Here is a 22,196-nt window from a genome sequence, read left to right as displayed (position 1 = left end):
AGAGGATCATCAGTATATATAGAGGTTGGTCATGCTGACATGGTAGAGGAGGATCACCAGTATATGGCTGACATGGTAGAGGAGGATCAACAGTATATGGAGAGGTTGGTCATGCTGACATGGTAGAGGAGGACCATCTGTATATAGAGAGGTTGGTCATGCTGGTAGAGGAGGATCATCAGTATATAGAGGTTGGTCATGCTGGTAGAGGAGGATCATCAGTATATGGAGGTTGGTCATGCTGAAAGAGGAGGATCACCAGTATATAGAGAGGTTGGTCATGCTGGTAGAGGAGGATCATCAGTATATGGAGAGGTTGGTCATGCTGACATGGTAGAGGAGGATCATCGGTATATAGAGGTTGGTCATGCTGACATGCTAGAGGAGGATCATCATCAGTATATGGAGAGGTTGGTCATGCTGGTAGAGGAGGATCATCATTGTTTGTCTTGGCAAAAAAAACATCGGGAGAGCCAAGTGCATGAGGCGAGAGGGGGTAATGCATGAATTCTTGGAGGTTGATGGGCATATCCAGATCCAAAGTAGACCTTGAACGCCTGCCTCATCCCACATGTACAGCAAGTCAACTTCAGAGTTGCCTGCTACAAAAGAGCAGACCAGCCAATATTTGAGAGGCACAAACCCTATGATCAGGATATGGGCTGGGAGAAGATGATGGATGAGGGGGTATTAGAGCCTGTCTGGACGGTTGGACCCATCCTCCCTCCTTCTCTTGTTGTGGTACTGGCCCAGAAAGCGGAGTCAGAAGAGCAAGAAGCTCTTAATAAGGAGGCAGATTATGCAAAGCGTAACGTAAAAGGATGGAGTACGAGTGTGATGAGGAGGAGGAAGAGATGGAGATTGGAAAAATAGACTTTGACAATCTCTTTGGCGATGATGATCATGATTATAATTAGTAGTTTAGGTTTGAATGTTGTGCCAACAGAGAAGATGTACTGTAATAGTACTTTTTTTGAACCTTAACTCATTGACTGCCAGGGATTAGCCATGGCCCTGTGGTAGCATTGCCACGCTTTAAAAGATAGGACTGCATCACCTTGTTTGTAGAGCTATAACTATATTCTATATTATAGCTATGGATACAAGACTATGGCCCATTTGACATCACCTATCTATCGTTCAATATGTGAAAAAGAATAAATGTTTCCATCCATACATTCCCGTGTTATACCATGGTGAATATAAGTATGGTTTTAGAGCAGGGGCGGCTACGTGGCATAGTGGGCAAGGCGCTCGCCACGAATGACGGAGACGCTGGGCTTGCCTGTTCGAGCCCAGCGCTCCACATTGCTTTCAGTTTAGCTGGTCGTTCATACTAATACACATTGGCCGTATTAGGGGGTGGGAAACTGATGGGTGGGATCGGGCGTTGTGCACAGCGACTCCTACAGGTCGGTTGGTGCGCCTGCGCAGTAGAATCAGGAAGTGTCGAGGGACAGCGTGAGCCTCCCACGCGTTACTCCTCGCCACTGAGAGATCGAGCTGCGCAGGTGAAAAGATGCGACTGCTGTTACCTCAAGTACCGGAGGGGACTTGTGCTATGTATGACTTAGTCCACATTGCAGCCGGCTTGTGGGAGGCAAGAAACAGCGTTCGTGACAGGGGAGGGTTGAATTGGATGATACGAAATTGGGATTGGAGAAAATATAGAAAATGGGAGAAAAAGTGGATCAAAAAAAAAAATGGTTTTAGAGCGGTCTAGGGTAATTCATGAAATGCGGAGTTATAGCCCTACATGTCAATTCCACTAGACGTTGCCATTTCTTGCATGTATACTAGGGGTGTAAAGGTACACAGAGGTCACGGTTCGGTACAACAGAAAAATAATATTTATAATAATTATTATTAACCCTTTATTCGCCAAGGACGAGTTTCCACGTCATTCTCCGCCATGCGTAATCTGCCAATGACGCCGTAAGGCGTCTTTGAGATCAATATTTAAAAAATCTGTGATGGCAATCATATTTTACCCACGGAGTCTTGAGATCCCCTGTTGATCTCCTCTCAACTCTCCAACGGTTCAAGAGCGCCATTATACTACATAAATGATTTAACGTCGGCCACGGACTTATAACCCCCCCCCCCCCTCCGGTCACCAGCAGATGATGAGGCATGACGCTTAGGACCTTGCACAATTGAAAGTTTTAATATGACGTCAATCGGTATCAAACTACATTTGATGATGTAATATTATGTATTTAGGGCTATAAATCACGTTCTGCAGAAAGCTGCAGAAAACGATAAAAACATACTTATACTTTAGACCGTATTTTAGTATAAATATATGAATGAAAAAGTATAACGTTGCTACACCCTGAACAATAGATATAGGACGTTGAATGGGCCATAGTAATGTCAATTGAGCAACACAATTTAAAAGGTTATAGCCCTGCAAAGGGGAACTTCTCCATGTTAAATAGGGCTGGCGAGGGATGGTAAATTATTCATTTAACCCCGGCGATCAAAGTGTTAACTTTCACCAATCTTCACTTAAAAAAATATATATAATAATATATAATATAAAAGGTTACTCTTGATCAAACAAAGATGAATGTCCCTATTGGGATTAATAGTGCAATAACTTGCTTTTTCACCAAACTTCACTTAAAACAAATAAAAGGTGCCTCTTGATCATCAAACAAGAATGAATTTCCCTATTGGGATTAATAAAATGCAAATCTAACTCTCACCAAACATCACTTTGTAAAATAAAAGGTGACCCCTAAAAAAATATATATATATATATTTTTTTTTTTTCTCAAAATCGTCCCAAATCATTAAATCGAATTAATCGATAATATCGATTAATCGCCCAGCCCTACATGATGCATTGTCTAACTGGCTAGCTCCTGATAGCTCCTGATATCAACAAATGCGCATTTCAGTTTAAGAATGATAGGGATGCCCCGTGCCGATCGATCGGCCAGCATGAGACCTCCGTTAGCTAACGTTAGCTCACTGTTTTAACGAAATGACCCAGTAAACTAAATAGTTCACTTTATTTTAATACATGATGCATTGTCTAACATCATCTAGCCGGCTAGCAAGTAGCTACAGATATCAATGTCTTATAACATAATTGACATTATTCGTTTTTGCAGCTGAACATTGGCTAATTAGCTATCATGCTTCATAAAAACACTGCGAAGATGGCAATGCTGAATGTGATTTGACCAAAGCAGAGTATACACAGACAGTGGAGCTGTTTGCAGATAGCGAGCATTTTGACTTGTTGCGTGGTGGCGATGTCTCTCAGATAATACAACTACAAGTATAATTATATAATATATATATTTTTTCTTTTAAGATTTATTTTTTTAGCGTTTATCGCTTTTTACTACTGGGCAGTCCAGGAGAGAGCGAGAGCGAGAGCGAGAGCGAGAGCGAGAGCGAGAGCGAGAGAGAGAGAGGGAGACAAGACATTCGGCAAATGACGCTGGGTCCGGAAGCCGAACCCGGGTCGGCCGTGCCGCGACGCAGCGCGTTACATGGCCACTTGGGCGCCATAATATATATATTTTATAAAAAAAAAAAAATTAAATTATATATTATTATTATTATTATTTTATACCAAAAAACGATCTGTATCGGCCAATATGGCTCATAGACGATCGGTGATCGGTATCGGTGGCAAAAAAAACGTGATCGGGGCAGCCCTAAAGGAAAGGGGGGGGGGACGGGTTATATTGACAAGGCTTAACAGAGGTTCAAAGATAACCATTTGTTTCTTTATATCGCTTTATCCATTGGGGCTGCTCCTGTTTCCAACTCTGTGTTCACAATGACATCCTGGTGTGACATCATCAACTACGGCAATTTTTCACTTTGTGCCGCTTGATTTGATTGTATTTCATGAAAAAAGTGTTTTTCAGAGATGGAAGTAACTTGAGAAAAGGTTTTGCATTTTTCTATTGCAGTTTTGTATTTTTTTTTTTATATATTATTTTTTAAACAAACACATAAACAAACATGACAACACACGATAAGATATACAAGCATTAATTGTCAGAGCACATCCAATGAAATCACATTTTAGTTAATTGTCTTATATAAGATATACCCCTAATACCTGTTATCTAAAAACCTACACACATATGCTCCAGCTCGAACCCCCCCCTCCCGGACCCCACCTTGGGTAGTACTAGTACCTCCATTATCCCTCGCACCTAACCAGACACTACCATTATAAGCTAGCTTTTATTCTCTCCACCACTTCTAACCACATTGACATTTTGGATTCATTGAGACCCAGAATTCTTGCTGTAGATATTTCTTGATAAATCACATCGAGATATGTAAGAAACCAAACTTTCCGGCACATTTCTTCCGGTTGAAACCAGCGTGATGCGATCAGCTTTTTAGCTACTGTGATACCCGATAAAACCAATCTTTTTAGCTGTGGATTTACTGCAAACTCAAAAACATCATTCAATAGTAATACTGAGGGGTGTACAGGTATATTCCAAGATACGAGTTTTGATAATTGTTGGGTCACATCTTTCCAGAATGTCTTAACTGGTGGGCAGTCCGAATACATGTGCATAAATGTCCCTTCGTCCCCATTTGTACATTGGGAGCATTTGGAGTCATGTTTAAGACCCATTCTGCACAGTCTTATAGGAGTCAAGTATGTCCTGTGAATATAGTTAAGATTGATTTGTTGATGGTCCGGGTTCCTTGATGTAAGTCGGACATTTGCCCAGGCTCCTTGCCAATCAAAGTCATTTTCCAGGTCTGGTATATCCCTCCTCCAGGCAGAGTCTAGTTGGAGGGTTTCATACGAGGACGTTAGTAATTGATGATAAAAATCTGAAACAAAACCTCTCGATGTCTCTTTCATAGAAATGTTTGTGGTATCTGTGGTGTTCAATTGGTATGTCTAATGGAACACCGTGAGACTTCAAACATAGCTGTAACTGTATGTAAAAAAGCCATGTGGACTTGGTGAGATTACATTTTTTGCGTATTTCTTTATAACTACAAAAACCCTGTTTGTTAAAAACATCCCCTAATGTGTATGCCTTGCTCTTCCCATATAGGGAATCTTATAGGTCGTTTTTCAATTAAGAGTGCATTGTTATTGAATAAGGGAGTATGATTGTGCCATTTATGTGGGTTAGGATTTTTTTTTTGTGTTTCACGCCATATCCGGATCGCATGAGTAATTATGGGGCCAAATTTTCGTTCACAGTGCTTGATTGGTAGTTTAGTGTATGCTATGTCCTTCAGTCTATGTGGGGCTACTATGTTTTCTTCTAATTTTCTCCAGGATACTAATGCTTGGGGGTCAAACCATGTTGTCAATGGTCTTAATGTGTACGCCTTAAAATATTGGAAAAAATCTGGAAATGCCATGCCACCATCTGCTTTATTTCTCTGTGCGGTGGATCTTTTTATACGTGGTGGTTTGTTATTCCAAATAAATTTGTATGTGGAGGAGTGTAATCTTTTCCAGTAACCCTCTGGAGGGGGTAACGGTAGCATTGAACTGAAGAAGTTGATTCTAGGTAGTACATCCATCTTAACTATTGATATCCGTGCTTGTACTGTGTTTTTAAGTTTTGCCCACCTATCAAGGTCGTCTTTGATTTTGTTTTGGATTTTTGTGTAATTGTGCTTCACCGTTTGTCTTATGGTGGGGAATATTTCCACTCCCAAGCATCTAAAATGTTTTACCATCGGTATCTCTCCTGGGAGGGTTATATCTTTTTTTGCAGGGGTGTTAAGTGGAAGGAAAGCCGACTTCGGCCAATTTATCTTAAATCCCGATAAATCACCAAAGTTCTCAATCAACTTGAGCAGATGAGGCAATGTGGTGTTGGGGTTTTGCATGAACAATATTACGTCGTCCGCATATAAACTAATTTTATGTTGTGTGCCCTTGATTACGATTGGTTCTATGGATTGGGATTGTCTTATATATTGTGCTAAAGGCTCTAATGATAGATTGAATAGTCCGGGACTAAGAGGGCAACCCTGTCTGGCTGAGCGTGATACCGGAAAGATTTTAGAGATGATTGTACCTGTTGTAATCATGGCCGATGGGTCTTTGTATAATACTTTAATCATATCAATGAATCCTTTTCCTAACCCCATCCTTTCTAATACTGCCCATAGATACGACCATTCCAGCCTGTCAAAGGCTTTCATAGCATCCAGGGACAGCATCGCCTTAGCAGGGTTCCCACGCTTGCCTTGAATTTCTTTTCCATACTACCTCCTGATTTTCCAGGTACCATATTAAGTGATGATCTATAGGCCCCTGAAGTTTTCCGCCCCCATCCGCGCCCCCCCTCCCCTCACACACACAACCCCCTAGGACACCTGACTACTTACTTGATTTAAAAGATGTACCAGTCAAGTCTACATTGTAAATGCTTAGAGATTATGTCTTATTGATAATATCAATGCATGAAATAATGCAACAAGCTGTAGATGAACAACAATTTATTGAACTGGAACACATGAGCACTGGGATTGATATATGTTCTCTCTTCCACTCCTCTCCTATCTCATCCTGTCCTCCTCTCCACACCTCCCCTCGTGTCCGCTCCTGTCTTCTTTTCCTACTCTTCTCAACTCCTCGTAATCATAATCGAAATTAATCGTTGTGAGGTTGCATCGTTTCACCCCTACTACTCTTACTCTGTAAAAGCGTTTGTAAAAGCTTTTGTAAATCAAACTGGTTATCATTATGAGAGCTAACCAGGGGCGGATTTAGGATTATAGGAGATCCGGGGCTTAGCCCAGATAGGTGCCTGTCTTTTTATTTATTTTTTATTTTTATTTTCTAATTCTTTCTTTTTTTTTGCAGGCAAGCGGCAGATTTTTTTTGAATTTAATTAACCTGTACGTGCAATTTCCTGCAATATAGAGCCTTCAATCTTGACCAATAAAGCTGCTTTTTTCACTATAAAACTCAGTTAACCATAACGTAGTTATGGTTAGATTTATATATTGGGGGGGGGGTATATCATATTTTTCATATGATCAAAAAGTGGTGGAGCAAGAGCATACCTTTGCTCCCCCAAGTTCAATAGTGGGAGAGCAGAGATGCTCCGAATGCTCTTATGGCCAGGCGTCTATGATTCACTGATACAAAGTAAAATAGTGCAGTGCAATAAAATAGTTAGTAAAATAGAATAAAATAATGCAATAGTGCATTGCAATAAAATAGTTATCGTATTTTTTCGGGAGGCCGGTAAGGAGTGCATTACAGTAGTCGAGTTGGCTTGAAATAAAGGCATGGATCTGGTTTTCAGCGTCCTTTTGATTTATAAATGGCCATACTTTAGCTATGTTTCTAAGGTGGAAGAATTAAGTTTTTGTCAACTTGTTGATTGTGATTTAAAGCTTAGGTCTGAGTCTACCATGACACCAAGACTTAACTCACTCAAATACAGTTAGCAGCTGGATAGACCACAAATGGAAATTAGCTTCTGCTAAATCTGGTGCAAACATATTTTCATGTAACAATGATGAATTGCCAGAAAAAAGAAAAAAAATATTTTTTTTAAAATAGATTCAGGGCTTGAGCCCAAGTAGCCACCACCTAGCCCCGCCACTGGAGCTAACGTTGGCTAGCTACTGTACCTGGTGCTGGCTAACTGGCTCGTTATGAGAGCTAACGTTGGCTAGCTACTGTACCTGGAGCTGGCTAACTGGCTCGTTATGAGAGCTAACGTTGGCTAGCTACTGTACCTGGAGCTGGCTAACTGCCTCGTTATGAGAGCTAACGTTGGTAGCTACTGTACCTGGCGCTGGCTAACTGGCTCGTTATGAGAGCTAACGTTGGCTAGATACTGTACCTGGCGCTGGCTAACTGGCTCGTTATGAGAGCTAACGTTGGCTAGCTACTGTACCTGGCGCTGGCTAACTGGCTCGTTATGAGAGCTAACGTTGGCTAGCTAGTTAGCAAGATTGCACTGCTTACTAACTAACGTTGATAAACCCAGGTTTACCACACAGTTAAAACACAGCTACTTACATTTGAGGATAAACTTGCATAAGAAGTTTCACTCAAGTTTCACTGTAGATGCCAAGGCTCCATTGGCTCACCAAGCTGCCTGCATCAAATTCCAACATCCAATATACCATATAGGATGCCAAGAGCATGCTCTACAACATGGGATCATCCATTTCTATCTACAGTAAAAGCTGTTCACGTGTAAAGGGTTTTTATAAACTCATGTTAATTCTGTGCTCAATAGTTACATTTTATTACACATCATCCAATAAAATTTTCCATGACAACTGTTTCTATTTCCATGTAATTGGTCACTTTTGCTCAGTTTCCATGCCTTTCCATACCTGGAAAATGAATCCCATGAATCCCATGTTTTCCATGTTTTCCAGGTCCGTGGGAACCCTGCTTAGGTATGGTGTCATCCTTGTCGGCATCTAGTACGTGCAGTATTCGTCTTGTTATCAGTGATCAGGCGGCCTCTTATGAAGCCAGTTTGGTCCGGGTGAACTAAAGACGTCATATGCTTTTGTAATCTGATGGCTAATACCTTAGAGTACAGTTTGATATCGGTTCCGAGGAGGCTTAAAGGTCTATAACTACCGCACTCGTTGGGGTCTTTGTCTTTTTTAAGGAGGACTGTTATGAGTGCAATATTGTCATTCTTATGGAAGTTCCCCTCCTTGACTGAGTATAAGATCATATTTAGTAATAAGGGTCCAATTATGTCCCAACAAGAAAGGTACATTTCTGATGGGATACAGTCTCTTCCAGGAGCCTTACCACTTTGCATTTCGGATATGGCCTTCTTGAGTTCCTCTAGTGTGATCGGTGTTTCTAACTGTTTAGCGTCATCCTCTGAAAGTTTAGGGAGAATAATTTGATTAAGATATGTGTCCATTTTGTTTTGATCGAAGGTCGTTTCTGATTTATATAAGTCGGAGTAGAATTCTTTGAATGTATCGTTTATTTTTACAGGGTCTGTTTCAAGTACTTGTTGTGCTCTAATGGTAGTTATATCTGCAAATTTTGCATTAATTCTTAATCGCATGGCTAATAGGTGACTAGGTTTAGAACCTTGGGAGTACTGCTGTTGTCTTGTGCTGCGTATTTGTATTTCAGATTGTTGTCTGTATATGGCATTGATCTCTATTTTTAGTACGTTAACTTGATTCTCTAGTCAAGTTGAGTCGTTGTATTTTAGAGAATTAAATAACTATTGCAGTTTTGCACAATAAATGTTCTTAAAGGAAAACTCCAACATTTTGGGAAATTAGCTTATTTAACATCTTCCCTTGAGTTAGACAAGAAGATACATACCTTTTTTGTCTCTGTGCATGCATTAGGTGTACTCCTGCATTAGGTGTATTTACCACGTGGAGAAATAAAAAATAATTGAATTCGACAATTACGTTTTCTAAGCAAATATACTATTTTGCCTAACCACTCGTCTCTGGGCGCAGTCAGTGATTTCAACGTGTCGCCGTGTTTGTTGACACTCATTCATTCAAAGGATCCGAATCGATTGAAGTTTATAGATACCATGACTTAAAATCCTCTTACCTTGACGATTAAAAGCCTCCCCAATTTAGAAAACAGTATTCCAATGGCTGGTCTTGATAGGCTGGTAGCTAACGGAGCTAAACCAACAAACAGACCTTTAGGTTAGTTGTAACGTTAGTTTAGGTTCGTGTTAACGTTAGATAATGTACAAAATAAACGTATTCCGCTGCTATAGACGTCGCTCTTTTATTTTGAAACCCCCCAGAAAGGAAGTCATTGCTCTCGTTATTTACTTTAGTGTCCGCCCGGTTCTGTGTTTGTTGGTTAGCTCCGTTAGCTAGCAGCCTATCAAGACCAGCCATTGGAATACTGTTTTCTAAATTGGGGAGGCTTTTAATAGTCAAGGTAAGAGGATTTTAAGTCATGGTAGGGCTGGGCGATATGGCAAAAAATCATATCGAGATAACGATATGATGTTATCATATCACTCGATATAGATAATTATCGAAATTGTTATAAGTTAAAAAAAATTATAATCATTTAAACAACAGATGTATGTTTATTTTGCAGCAATTCTTTGTCGTTGCCGCCATCTTTAGTGTTACATCCCCTCACACCAGTTCTCAGGCTGCAGCTGGTTATTTTTTTTTATTATCTTTCTTCCCCTCCTTTTTCCCGATTTTTTTCTCCCATCCCACCCTTCCTGGTTGTTGCGTACTTTCCCCTACTGTTGGTCCGGGAGACCGGAGACTGTCACATGCTTTCCTCCGACGCATGTGCAGCTTGGGGCAGGCCAACCTGGCCGCGCAGGTTCTCACCGGGGAGAGTGTAGCGTGTGGGAGGCCACACTATCTCTCCTCAGATCCAACCCTCGCTGAGCAGGCGCCCCGACCGAACTGTAGGGGTCGCTGTCCCCAACGCCCAGGACCCACCCTTCAGCTTTCCCACCCCCTGATACAGCCAATTGTATCAGTGTGAGAGGCCAGCCAAGCTGATAGCAACGCCGGGAGCTGGATTCGAACAGGCGAATCCTAGTGTCTCCCGGTGTTGGTGACGAACGTAATCTCCGTGCGCCACCTGCCCCCCCAGGCTGCAGCTGGTTTAAAAGCTAAAGTAAACCGGCTTCTCTGCTGGCTGTGGCTCCAGGGGAGTTGAACAGTTCTGGCTCTGCTAGTTTCTTTTCTATCTTTTGGCGCTTTTTTGGTGGACAAACCACTGGAGTCTAGCTCTGCTAACACACATAGCCTACTGCAGGGCTATTCAACTGGCGGCCCGCGGGATTCTGACCGGCCCGCCAAAGATTACATGATAATGATAATAAAAAAATAAAAAATAAATTTACTTTTTTCTTTTCATGTCAACGTTAACACGCACAATTGAGCCAAAAGTCACTCAATTAATGACAGATTTCATTGATAAATTGAGGGAAAACTTTGCAAGTCGATTTGATGAATTTGACATGTCCAGAGAATTGATGCATTTTGTGAGCAACACCCATTTGCCAATGTAGCTGCTATTTCCACAAAAGGACAAAAGTTCCTTGCATCACTTCACATTGATGAAGGTCTCCTGCAACTTGAAATAATTGACATGCAAGCATCATCTGCTCTGAAGCAGGCACTTGAGAATGAATCCACCACAACATTTTGGATAAAGTGTATTCATGTCAAGACATTCCCCAAAATAAAAACGCTGGCAATATCTGTGCTAACAATGTTTGGCTCAACATACACCTGTGAATCCAGTTTCTCTCACATGAATGCCATTAAAACAAGCAACCATGCCTCCTTGACAAATGAGCATTTGCATCACTGTTTGCGGGTAGCCCTCACTTCCTATGAACCCTCTTTCTCTGCCATTGCCCAGTCAAAGAAGTGCAATCGCTCTCATTAGATGTGTGTATGTAGGCTAGGCCTGTCTGCCCCCCACCCCCCTGATGTTTGAGAGTTAAGAGTCGACAATAAGTGCTAATAAGATGCTGTGATTTGCTGTTGTTGCACAGAAATTAAGCACTTTTTCATAAGCTCAGCTGCACTATAAATGTGTTTTTTTGTTCAAGTGTTGATGTTAGAATGTTCAGATGCACAGGAGATGTTGCAGTTGTTGCACAGTCATAAATGAAGCACTTTTTGCAGGAGATGTTGCAGATGTGGCACATAAATGAAGCACTTTTTTTGAAAAGTATACTACTTTTGCAATGTAGTTAAAGGGGAACTATCTTATAAATTGCCTTTTTCAGTGTTTAGCATTGTTTCCTAGCTATGTGGACTTATATTAATATGATCTATGTCTCTAATTCTCATATTGGCGCATTCTTCCAATTCTCCTCTCACAATATTCACCCTCACTGAACTGAGTCATCTGAAAATGTGCTGATTTGTGATGTCAGAGAGACACCGCTGCATGATAATCAGCTGAGTTTCCACACAGTTCCCACTGTGGTTGGAGCCCATGAGGCTCAAAACGGCTTAAGATCTTGAGGTAGAAAAATGCTGTTTTTGAGTACTTGATTAGAAATACAAAACAATGAATTAAAAAAAAATTACAGAGGTGTTCCATAAACCCACAGGAATTGTGTAAAAGTGCCCAAATAGTGAAAGAAATAGTAAAATAGTTCCCCTTTAAATAAAAGTTGTGAAAATGTGGTTGCGTGTTGTGTCAAGTGTATATTATATTCATAGCACAGGGAGGCGCCGTGGCAGTCCGGCCCCTGGCCCCTTGGGTTTCTGACAATGTGGCCCCCTGAACAATTTAGTTGAATAGCCCTGGCCTACTGTGTACAGACAGTTTCAAACTGTATTTTAAATTAGAAAGCAAACAAAATAAATGGACAAGAGAAAAAGAAATCTCAATTTGGTCAGTATTGTCATTTGGACAAGCAAAGCCATTACTTTAAGGTGCAGGCAAGAAAGACAAGTCTGTCCACTGTCTCTGGTTTTAAAACTGCCCTGTTGCATGTCACAAAAAAAAATTAAATCGATTAAAATATATCGCAATATTTATCGTTATATCGCCCAGCCCTAAGTCATGGTATCCATAAACTTCAATCGGTTCGGATCCTTTGAATTAATGAGAATGTCAACAAACACGGCGACACACTGACTGCGCCCAGAGTGGTTAGGCAAAAAATAGTTCCGAGTATATTTGCTTAGAAAACGTAATTGTCGAATTCAATTATTTTTTATTTCTCCACGTGGTAAATACACGGGTCACAACATGTTTACAGGAACGTTTTGGAGTTGTATTTGGAGTGTATTTCGTGACTGTAGGGCACTGTAGGGAACGTCAGGCTACAACTCTGACCCACTTCCAGGGATGAAGCTAAGCTACGCTAACGGAGCGGCTGTTCCCTAAGCCTAATGCATGCAGAGACAAAAAAGGTATGCATCTTCTTGTCTAACTCCAGGGAAGATGTTAAATAAGCTAATTTCCCAAAATGTTGGAGTTTTCCTTTAAAATACCTACTATGTTAAATATGTCCTAGTAATACAAGAGTACAGTAATAGCTGCCATACCAGTGTTTTACCCCTTCAGAAGCATTTATATAGACATTTTAAGATAAATGAGTATAACGTGATATATACCGTTACAGTCTATGCTTCAAATTATACTGTGATATAAATTTTAGACCATACCGTCCAGCCCTATCCTAGATATTGTAAAACTTCTAGATATCGAATAATGAATAGACACATGTAGGGCTGTCTTAAATACTTCGAAGTTTATATAAAAAAATAAAAATAAAAAAAATTGTCTGCAAAATCTTGCTCCTCCATTCCAATGAAACAAAGGTAAGCAGCGCCTTCCCACCTCCATTCCAATGAAACGAAAGTAAGCGGCGCCTCGACTCCACCTCTCTACAACAAGCACGTGGAGATTATCTGTGTTGAAAACAACAAGGACATGTGCAGCAGACATGTCGACGAAGAAGCGAAGCAATGCCGTTTGTTATTTAAGACTATGTCGGACAGATTTGTGTTCATTGTGCTGCTTTTTGAAAGTGTCCCGACCCATATAAAAATGTCTTAATAAAACGTGCTTAACACTATGTGGACCGTCCACGTATATATACGGGTTTCGGTGCCATGCATTGTGGACCAGAGCCACGTATATAGCCGTGGCAAGTTGTTATTGTTTTATTCCATATTTATAACGCTATTAACGTCCGCAATCGAGATGCATGACCTACCCACATATTTGATTTTCGAAACATGCAATACCGGCCAGATCCGCTTAGGGGCGCCATCGCTCCACTGCAGTATCATTGAGGGGATTTAAAAAAAAAATACAGTCTGTGGGCGGATCATATGAGCCTCGATTCCAAACGAAGACCCTCCATCTTTGATCACGTTACCGAACGCATATTTCAGCCTGGAATAATGGAATTTATGATTAGCCAATGGACATATCGATCTACCAGAATCCGATGACTAATGAAGAAATGCTGCCGGCGATCACATGGCCTGACGGTAGGATACTATTCCCCCAAATTACAGCTGGATTGGACATTGTTTTAAAACATAACGTGATAGATCACTGACATTGGCTACCTGAACACACACTCTATTGCTAATCAATAATACTAATCGGCGTTCCCCGCCGCCCCCATTTCATCCATAGATGCTCTGTAATAGTCCGGATGCTACGCAGTTTGTTTTATTTCATTCGTATATATACAGCAGACATGGCGTTTGATATAACGGCGCCAACGTTTTAGCCTATTATCTAGCTTCCTGAAAAAAAGAGACGAAAAGCGGGATAAACCTTATATTCACGACGCTATAAAATGACAACCAACCGATGGATTTTTATTTTCTTTAAGCCATTATGAAGGCACGGTTTATGCACTCAAGTGACAATGAGAATGGACAGATAGCAATACTATAAATTATATATATAGCTCTTAGAAAGTACATCGGTTTGTAAACAAACCTCTGTCCTCTGAGGCATAAATCGCCGGAAGAGTGTGGTCGCCAAAGTGTTAATTAAGTCGAATTCTGCCTTTGTCTCTATCAACTACATATAAATATTTATATAATTGTTTGCTTGATAGACCAGGGGTTCCCAAACTTTTCAGGCCGCGACCCAAAAATAACGGGGTCCGAGAGCCGCGACCCCCACTATTATAGGAGGTAAAAAAAAAACTATTTTTTTTTTTATAAATGGAAATGTATGGTTGAAACATGCACACGTTCAAACGCACACACACTAATAAGCATTGGAGGCTTTTAACCAGGGCCGGACTGGGGAAATCATTCAGGCCAGGAAATATAGTGCAAAATATATCCCCAGTCAGGCCACTTTTTAAGCAGGGGGTCTGGGGGTCCCCCACCAGGACATTTCTTGTTACAAAGACTTCATTTCCTGCATTCTGGTGCAGGCATTTTTTTATTTGTACCCTTTAAATGCCAGTGTTTGTGATGGCATCACAAATTGTTAAAAAACAGGCTAGCATATGTATGATTAGCAACAACACTGATTTTGATGGATTTTCAGTTTTTTTGTAATGTCAGATTGAAAATACAATCTTTTATTCAACTTCAGCCCTGATCATAACACCACATATTAATTTTATAATTCTAACCCTTTAAATGCCAGTGTGTGTGATGGCATATATTTGCAATATATCAAATGTAGATTTTTCTGGGGGGGGATTATTACAGGCTAGCATGTGGCAATGATTAGCAACAACAGTTTTTTGTAAGGGTCCCGCCCCCACCAATCACATGCGGCTCCTTGTGTGTGTGTGAGAGCAAGAGAGAGAGAGAGAGATAGCTCTCCAACTTGTGTGAGTTGCAGTGATCTCCTGATTGTTCCCCACCTAGGTTATCTAACTATTGCGCTGCTGCAACTAGAAACACTGTCATGGCCTGCTTCTAAGTTCAGTGGCCTGACTCAGGGGCCTGCGATCAGTATAAGACGATATCATACGACCATTTAATACAATCAGTTACATTTACAGTATGTCAACTCACCAGTCTGTGTCAAAATGACGATAGGTTACAGGAAATCCAAAATATTTCCACACTGCCAATTTATTGCCGAGAGGAGAGTAAATATGCTCATTGTCTTTTTCTTCGCTAGCACCGTTTGAATGTTTATGAAGGAGATGCACTTGGGACGGAAATGGTGACACAAACTTGCCATGAGGATTTCAAAGTAAAGGTGATGATATGGTTCTATGTTTTCACTATCAATGATCACAATGTATCGATCGAGATCGATGGATCATTACACCCCTACAAATTAAATGTCACTTTTGCAATCTATGAACTCAAACGGTTCGGGAGCTTGGCACATTTTGTTACCATAGAAAGTTTAGAAACTACAGAAAACCTTCACCAAAGCATAAATGATAAGTCAAGCAACACTTTAATTTCTGTCGAGCGACAGTTGACCCAATATCCGATACCTGTATGGGTGCATCCCTAGTCTAAATATAAAGAATTACATGAGACTGCTTGTCTACTGATTTCACTCAGGCCTCTTGATGTCATTCGTCAGTGTCGTGATTATTACTAGGGGTGCACGATGTTGATTTTTTGACCCCGATACCGATAACTTTATGCTCCTCAAGGCCGATACCGATATTTATTGTATTATAATCTTTTTTTTTTTTTTATGTATATTCCTGTAGTTTTGACCCAACCAGATTTATCATGACATGAGCGTTACTACTATAAACAAAACAAAGCCAAGACAACAGTTTTGACTGATAAAGTGACTATATTTATTTTTACAAATAAATATAATTTGAATCAGAAAATTCACAATCCGTCAATAACTTATAATACATCCAACCTAACAAGTCACCTGCAACATCACCACCGCTACGATGGTGTGTTAAAAGCCTACGACGACGCACAAGCAGCTAAAGCTGCTGTGAATCCAAAGCCAGCTACAAAGGAACCCGCGGCGCTTGTACCTATTGAGGAGGCGTTTGCTAAATTAAAGAAGTTTGACAGAAATGACCCAAGGGCTCAAGCCACTAGCTTTTAAGCAGTGCTTGGTGGTGCAAATTAACCTGGCTACTACGGAGCAATAAGTGACTGCGTATTCAACCAAGGGTTGCATCACAGTCATGAAAGGGGCTAGATTTGCAGCAGCTTTCGCTGCTCGCGCGTCGTCATAGGCTTTTAACACAATAACACACCATCGTAGCGGTGGTGATGTTGCAGGTGACTTGTTAGGTTGGATGTATTATAAGTTGTTGCCCTTTTCCCTCCTCATGGAACTTCTGCATTGCATTTGTTACAAATAGCAAGCGAACTTTTTTCCCCACACTACTGACGCCATCTTTGTTTACATCCGCGCTGCTTAAGAAACTTACGTGGCTACGTCACAGCCAAGAAAGGGAGCGCTGGATTTGTGTAAAACGACCTCTTCCTAAACCACACGCCATCAGTCGTACCACAGTACTGGCAAAACGGGAGGAGCCTACAGTAAAAACAAACGCCCTTCATCCCAATTCACCCACACGGCATTTTTTACCAAAAAATATATTATATTATCGGAGCTATCAATAACGTTATCGGGTTTATCGGGATGACGTCATAATTGCTGATATCGGCCCGATAATTATCGTGCATCCCTAATTATTACACAAGTTAACTGCCACAGATTTTGTGAATGTCCGCTTATTAATGACTTTCAAACAGTTGTAATGAGGTGAAAAGTGAAACAAGGAAACTTTGCATCCCACAGAGCAATATGCATCTCTATCACATGGTGCAATTCACAATGATGCTAACAGCACAGAGGGGCATTTCACTTGTCTGAACTCAGGACTGCCATGTTTTTTTTTTTTTTTTTTATCTTTTTCCCCCTCCTTTTTCCTCCGATTTTCTCCCATCCCAATGTTAGTCGTTATGCCAATTCCCAATCCCCTTCCTGGTCGCTGTGGACTTACCCCCCACAGTCGGTCTGGGAGAGTGGAGGCTACCACGTGCTTCCTCCGACACACGTCCAGCCAATCAACCGCTTCTTTTCACCTGGCAGCGCGGATTCTCACTGAGAGGGCGTAGCTATCCACTATCCCACTTAGATCCTATCCGCGCTTAGCAGGCGCCCCGACCGAACTGTAGGAGTCGCTGTTTACAACGACCCGGACCCACCCCGCCAGCTTCTCCCACCCTCTAATACTGCCAATTGTATTAGTGTGAACGGCCAGCCAAGCTGGTGACAACCCCGGAGCTGTGAGCTGGATTCGAACAGGCGAATCCAGCCGCTCCGGGGTTGGTGACGAACGCAATCTCCGTTACGCCACCTAGGACTGCCATGTTCTAATCTAATCCTCCTTGGACACCTGGGACTGAATGTGTGCACTACCCCAAGGAGGGAAGAGGACGAGGACATTCCGAGGGAAAGTGAGGTGTTAGTACCTGCTGGTGTAAAGCACGTGGCCCTGCGGCAAACTGGGAGGACAGCAAAAGAGAGGCAAGTGGTAAAAGTTGAGAACCAGAGAGAGAGAGAGATAGAGCAACAAGAATATACACACGTTTGACCAAAGCATTAAAGCAGAGGCAGCTTTGTCGGACACCTACGTGAAAGAGTAAGAATGGAGGTGGGGGGTCTCACATTCAGCAAAACACATCACAAGCTTAGACAGAAGAAAAAAGTGATCAAGAAAGAAAGAGCATGCAATGAATACCTGTCGTGGTTGTTGTGCAGAATTCATTTGTGGAGGTTGTGGGGTGGCAAAAACAAGAGAAGGGGGCTGTCCAGGGGGATATGTGGCCTGAGAGAGGGGTGGGAGATAAAAAAGATGTTAGCAGATGTCCTGTTACGTGTTAACCTGCTAGAGGTTGAGGCTGGATCCTATCATGACACTGGCTCTCACCTGTGTCAATCCAGGGGAAGGGGCGGGGTGAGGGACAGAGGTGGGTCCCGTCATAGGCTGCGGTGGTTTGTTCATTTCACGTGCTTCTGAGGTTCTGCATTAGGGTGGCGCCGACTTGCCAGCCTACCTGGGGAAAAGTGAAAGGTTGAATTAAAACACAATTAAACAGTCACCCTTATTGCAACTTAATAGTAATGGTATTTTATTCCATGGATAAAATCTTCACAATAAGTTAGTGACCTGTAAAACTTAAGCAAAAGAAGAAACAGAGAGAAAAATCCCAATTCTGATGACAGTGGCGTGGCAGCCCTTTTTTCCTTTTTATTTAATCACAGGTTTCATAGCTTGAACAAACCCATGTAGATCATCCGACAGACTGCATTATGTTTAAAGACTTAAAATTAAGTGTGTTAAGACATCCAACCAAGCAGCGAGGGTGTGGTCTACAGTCCCTCCCTCCTATGATAACAAGGATGACCCCTCCCATAGCCAGTCTCGTGCATATGGCACCCTTAGACACACTCTTAACAATATGACTGTCCCCTCTAGATTATTTGCTCACTCTCAGCTGGTTTCTTACTTGTGTGCTGCTAACCAGTATACAACTCAAAGCAATCATGGTTTAAAGTAGTGGCAGTTACTGGTTAGTACATCACTTCATAAAGGGCACAGCCACTACATTCCTTAACAATAGTTACAGACCCAGTATTAGCTCAACTCTCTATTGATCATAACAGATGGTCATGGTGACAATAAACTGTGCCATGAACCCCCTCCCCCCACACACACACACAGATACAGGGAGACAGGCAGCCTGATTACTTTTACCAACCGATTTCCACTTCCGCGTTCGCGTTCTGCGATCTGATTGGCCACTGACGTTTCTGGTCACGCCAATTGTGTGACGCCTGTTTCCATCACTGGTTAAGCTTAGGCACTCTTTCGAAGTTGGTTAAGGTTAGTTTGTCTTAGAGCAGGGCGATAGAACACCAGCCCTGATTCCAAACTCTAACCAACTTCGAAAGAGTCGCCTAAGCTTAACCAGTGATAAACTAGGCGGTAGGTAGTTTGCAGCTGTTCGAGGCGGAAATGGGCGCGTCACGCGATTGGGCGCACATGTCACATGACCAGAAACGTCAGTGGCCAATCAGATCGCACCAGAAACGTCAGTGGCCAATCAGATCGCAGAACTGGAAATCCGTTGATAAAAAAACTAGATGCAGACAGGCATGCTTATTCCTACACTACAGCACACTTAATCCCATTAAAAATGTAAAGATCTGACAAGTGTTTAGTGTTCACCTTCCAGCTGTTGGGTGACAACGACCACATCACTTGTGCTAATCCGGTTGAGTGTGAATTTAGGAAAATGGATACCTCAGGTCAAAGTTCATTTATTGTGTTACGAATGGCCTCCATACGTGTATGCTAACGCTAGCTAGATCTGGAAATAATCCATTCAAGTAGCATGATTAGGCCTACATTTATTTCAAATATACACTACTTTTTCTTGTACAACTTACTGAATTATTTCAGACTTGATGTGGGTGTGTCATCCAATACCACATCAAAATAGTGATGATGACTATCCATAGCAGACGTGTTCCACACCATCCACACCGGCTGACTCAGTAGCTTAGCTGCTGTGTGGACAGAGCATGAACCTAGTAGTAGTATGCTAATGCTGCTACCATATGGTCCTACCCTGCGGTGGTAGCAAGGTTGTGTGATATGCAATCATGACAGGATAACATTATTTAAAGTATCAGTTACTTGACGAACCCAGTCACAATGAAAGCCCATTTACAAAGTAAGAGATGGGGATGAATTGAAGTGTTATTTGCCCGCTCATTGCAGGCTAAGTTAGCTCATGCTGTAGCTAGCATTGAGTCTGCTACGTGTCGCGGTATAGTATGCTTGATGTTACATTAGCTAGCTTAACAGGTACGTGGCTGTGCTCGGGGCATATTTATTGATGGGTCGACATCTTCATTAAAAAGGGGGACAGAGATACTATGACATCAAATTAAACTGGCCTGCCCTATATAACGATAACCTATGTACAGTTTTATGACATGAATGACTGCCTTTAGTACACAGTCTGATCTTAACGAAGAGGTTTCAAGCTAGGGCCTAACTTAACTATACCGTTATAACCCCATTGGGGAAATGGCACACAGGATTACATTAGAGGGTTCGCTAACGTTACCTGGTGGCATTAATTCACACGTTGTTAATTAACTAACGAGATGTTTTAAAGTGGTATGTTTTGAGTTAACGTTAAGTTAACTGCTAACGTTGCTGTTATGCCCAATTAATCTAACGTTGGCTATACTTTACCCAACTTGGAAAAAGTCGGTCGATAAATGAAAACAGCGTCCATCATGGGCCATCATCGTTATATTATAGCATAAAGAAGCCAGAACATGAACGCTAGCGTTAGCTGTCATCTCAGCCCATGTTAGGTGTCAAGGTTAGCTCCTAACGTTGTTAGTATCACATGTGAGTTGCGAGACAACGGGCGGAACATTACAAAATTCAAACTGGACAAACGTTATAAAGTCCATCATTTGTGGTCGATTATAAACGAAAAGACTAACAGCTATATTGTCTTCACGTTAAAATTAGCTAGCTATAACGTTAGCTAACCTTGTGTGGACTGACAGCCAGCTGGGCCTCTCTCTGCAAACTGACTCTAGTCTGTGGCTCGTTAGCAACACGTTAGCACATCTTCTTCTTACCAGGAATGAATGTCTGTGTGGTTTGATGGGAAGACGGGGAATCGACAGTTGAAGCCCTATCTTCGGTTACTTAAAAAAAAAAAAGTGTAGTTTTCTTGTCCTTTACTCCAAAAGGGAAAGTGATGCCCTTCTTAGCTATTGACTTAGCGAGCTAGCTTAGCTGGCAGGTAGGGTGAGTGCTGTTGCTGTCACTTGCTATTTAAATCCCCAGAGCGTGCAAGAGTGACAGTACACAAAATCAAATAATATAGCACTTCTAGGGTACTATTGACAACTCCGATGCCCCCGAGGAATGCCTCTGGACCGGCGGTCCATGATCAAGGCGCCGATGGTGACGGATTGCCAGGAAGATATATACACAACGGGCGTTTCTGATGGTTTACAGCGAGGCCATAGTGTGATGTTCCTCGTCCAGGGAGCCGGTGCGCCTGGTAAGTCGCATGGGTACTTCCGGGGAAATTATAATTTGATGCCGTTTCCCTTGTCATGTGACACAGGTACTGAGGGCTGCTAAGAAACACACATTGATTACAGTATCCTTTGAGAATAGTCAAATTTGAGAGAAAAAGTAGACATTTTGAGAATAAACAACTACCAGTTTGATAATAAATATATATATTTAAAGTCTGGGTAAAGCAAAGTCAGAGATTTGTTTCTAAACACATTATAAATGTTAGAAAAGTTAGTGAATACATGTGAAAAGGCTGTGAACTATGTAGTACTGAATTTTAGCAAAATTAATTGTGGAGTTGGACAGTTAAATAGTTTTTCACGATGTTTGTGTAAACTTTTTGTTCCAGTTTTTTAACTTTTTTTAATTTTTACAAAATGGCTGCAATTCAGGTGGCAGCAGTGTAGATTAGAAGGTTAGCACCGGAAGTCAGACCGGAAGACGGTTGGGACCAGAAGAACAGCGACCGGATAAAAGAGTGGTTTAGCGCGAAATACTTACCAGAGATGGCTCTGCTACCTACAAAAGGCAGAGAAGCGATAACGGCAAAGTGGAGTTGTTCCCGGAGAGCTCACTCTCGGCCGTGGTTTCTCAGTGTATAATGTATGGTGCTCTCCCTCAACATGCGAGTAGGGTGAGACAACACCATTCTTTAGTCCAAATAATACCCTACTTTAT

General features: G+C 41.6%; 1 protein-coding gene across 1 annotated transcript in view; it reads right to left on the bottom strand.

Annotated features, from left to right (window-relative positions):
* The window catches only part of eif4g1a (eukaryotic translation initiation factor 4 gamma, 1a), a 159,709-nt gene extending 138,225 nt beyond the window's left edge, over positions 1 to 21,484 (bottom strand). The window contains exons 1-3 of the mRNA XM_084327679.1: positions 21,068 to 21,484; positions 18,327 to 18,453; positions 18,138 to 18,224 (exon numbers count right to left, since the gene is read on the bottom strand). Coding sequence (XP_084183805.1) covers positions 18,138 to 18,224; positions 18,327 to 18,401 — 162 coding nt within the window. The 5' untranslated portion in view covers positions 18,402 to 18,453; positions 21,068 to 21,484. The remainder of the gene's footprint in view (positions 1 to 18,137; positions 18,225 to 18,326; positions 18,454 to 21,067) is intronic.
* Positions 21,485 to 22,196: the final 712 nt, after the last annotated feature.

Source organism: Notolepis coatsorum (assembly GCF_963971535.1).
Source record: "Notolepis coatsorum genome assembly, chromosome: 13".
In the NCBI taxonomy this organism is placed as follows: domain Eukaryota; kingdom Metazoa; phylum Chordata; class Actinopteri; order Aulopiformes; family Paralepididae; genus Notolepis; species Notolepis coatsorum.
Note: the sequence above shows the minus strand (reverse complement) of the source record. Positions and strands in the feature narration are given on the sequence as shown.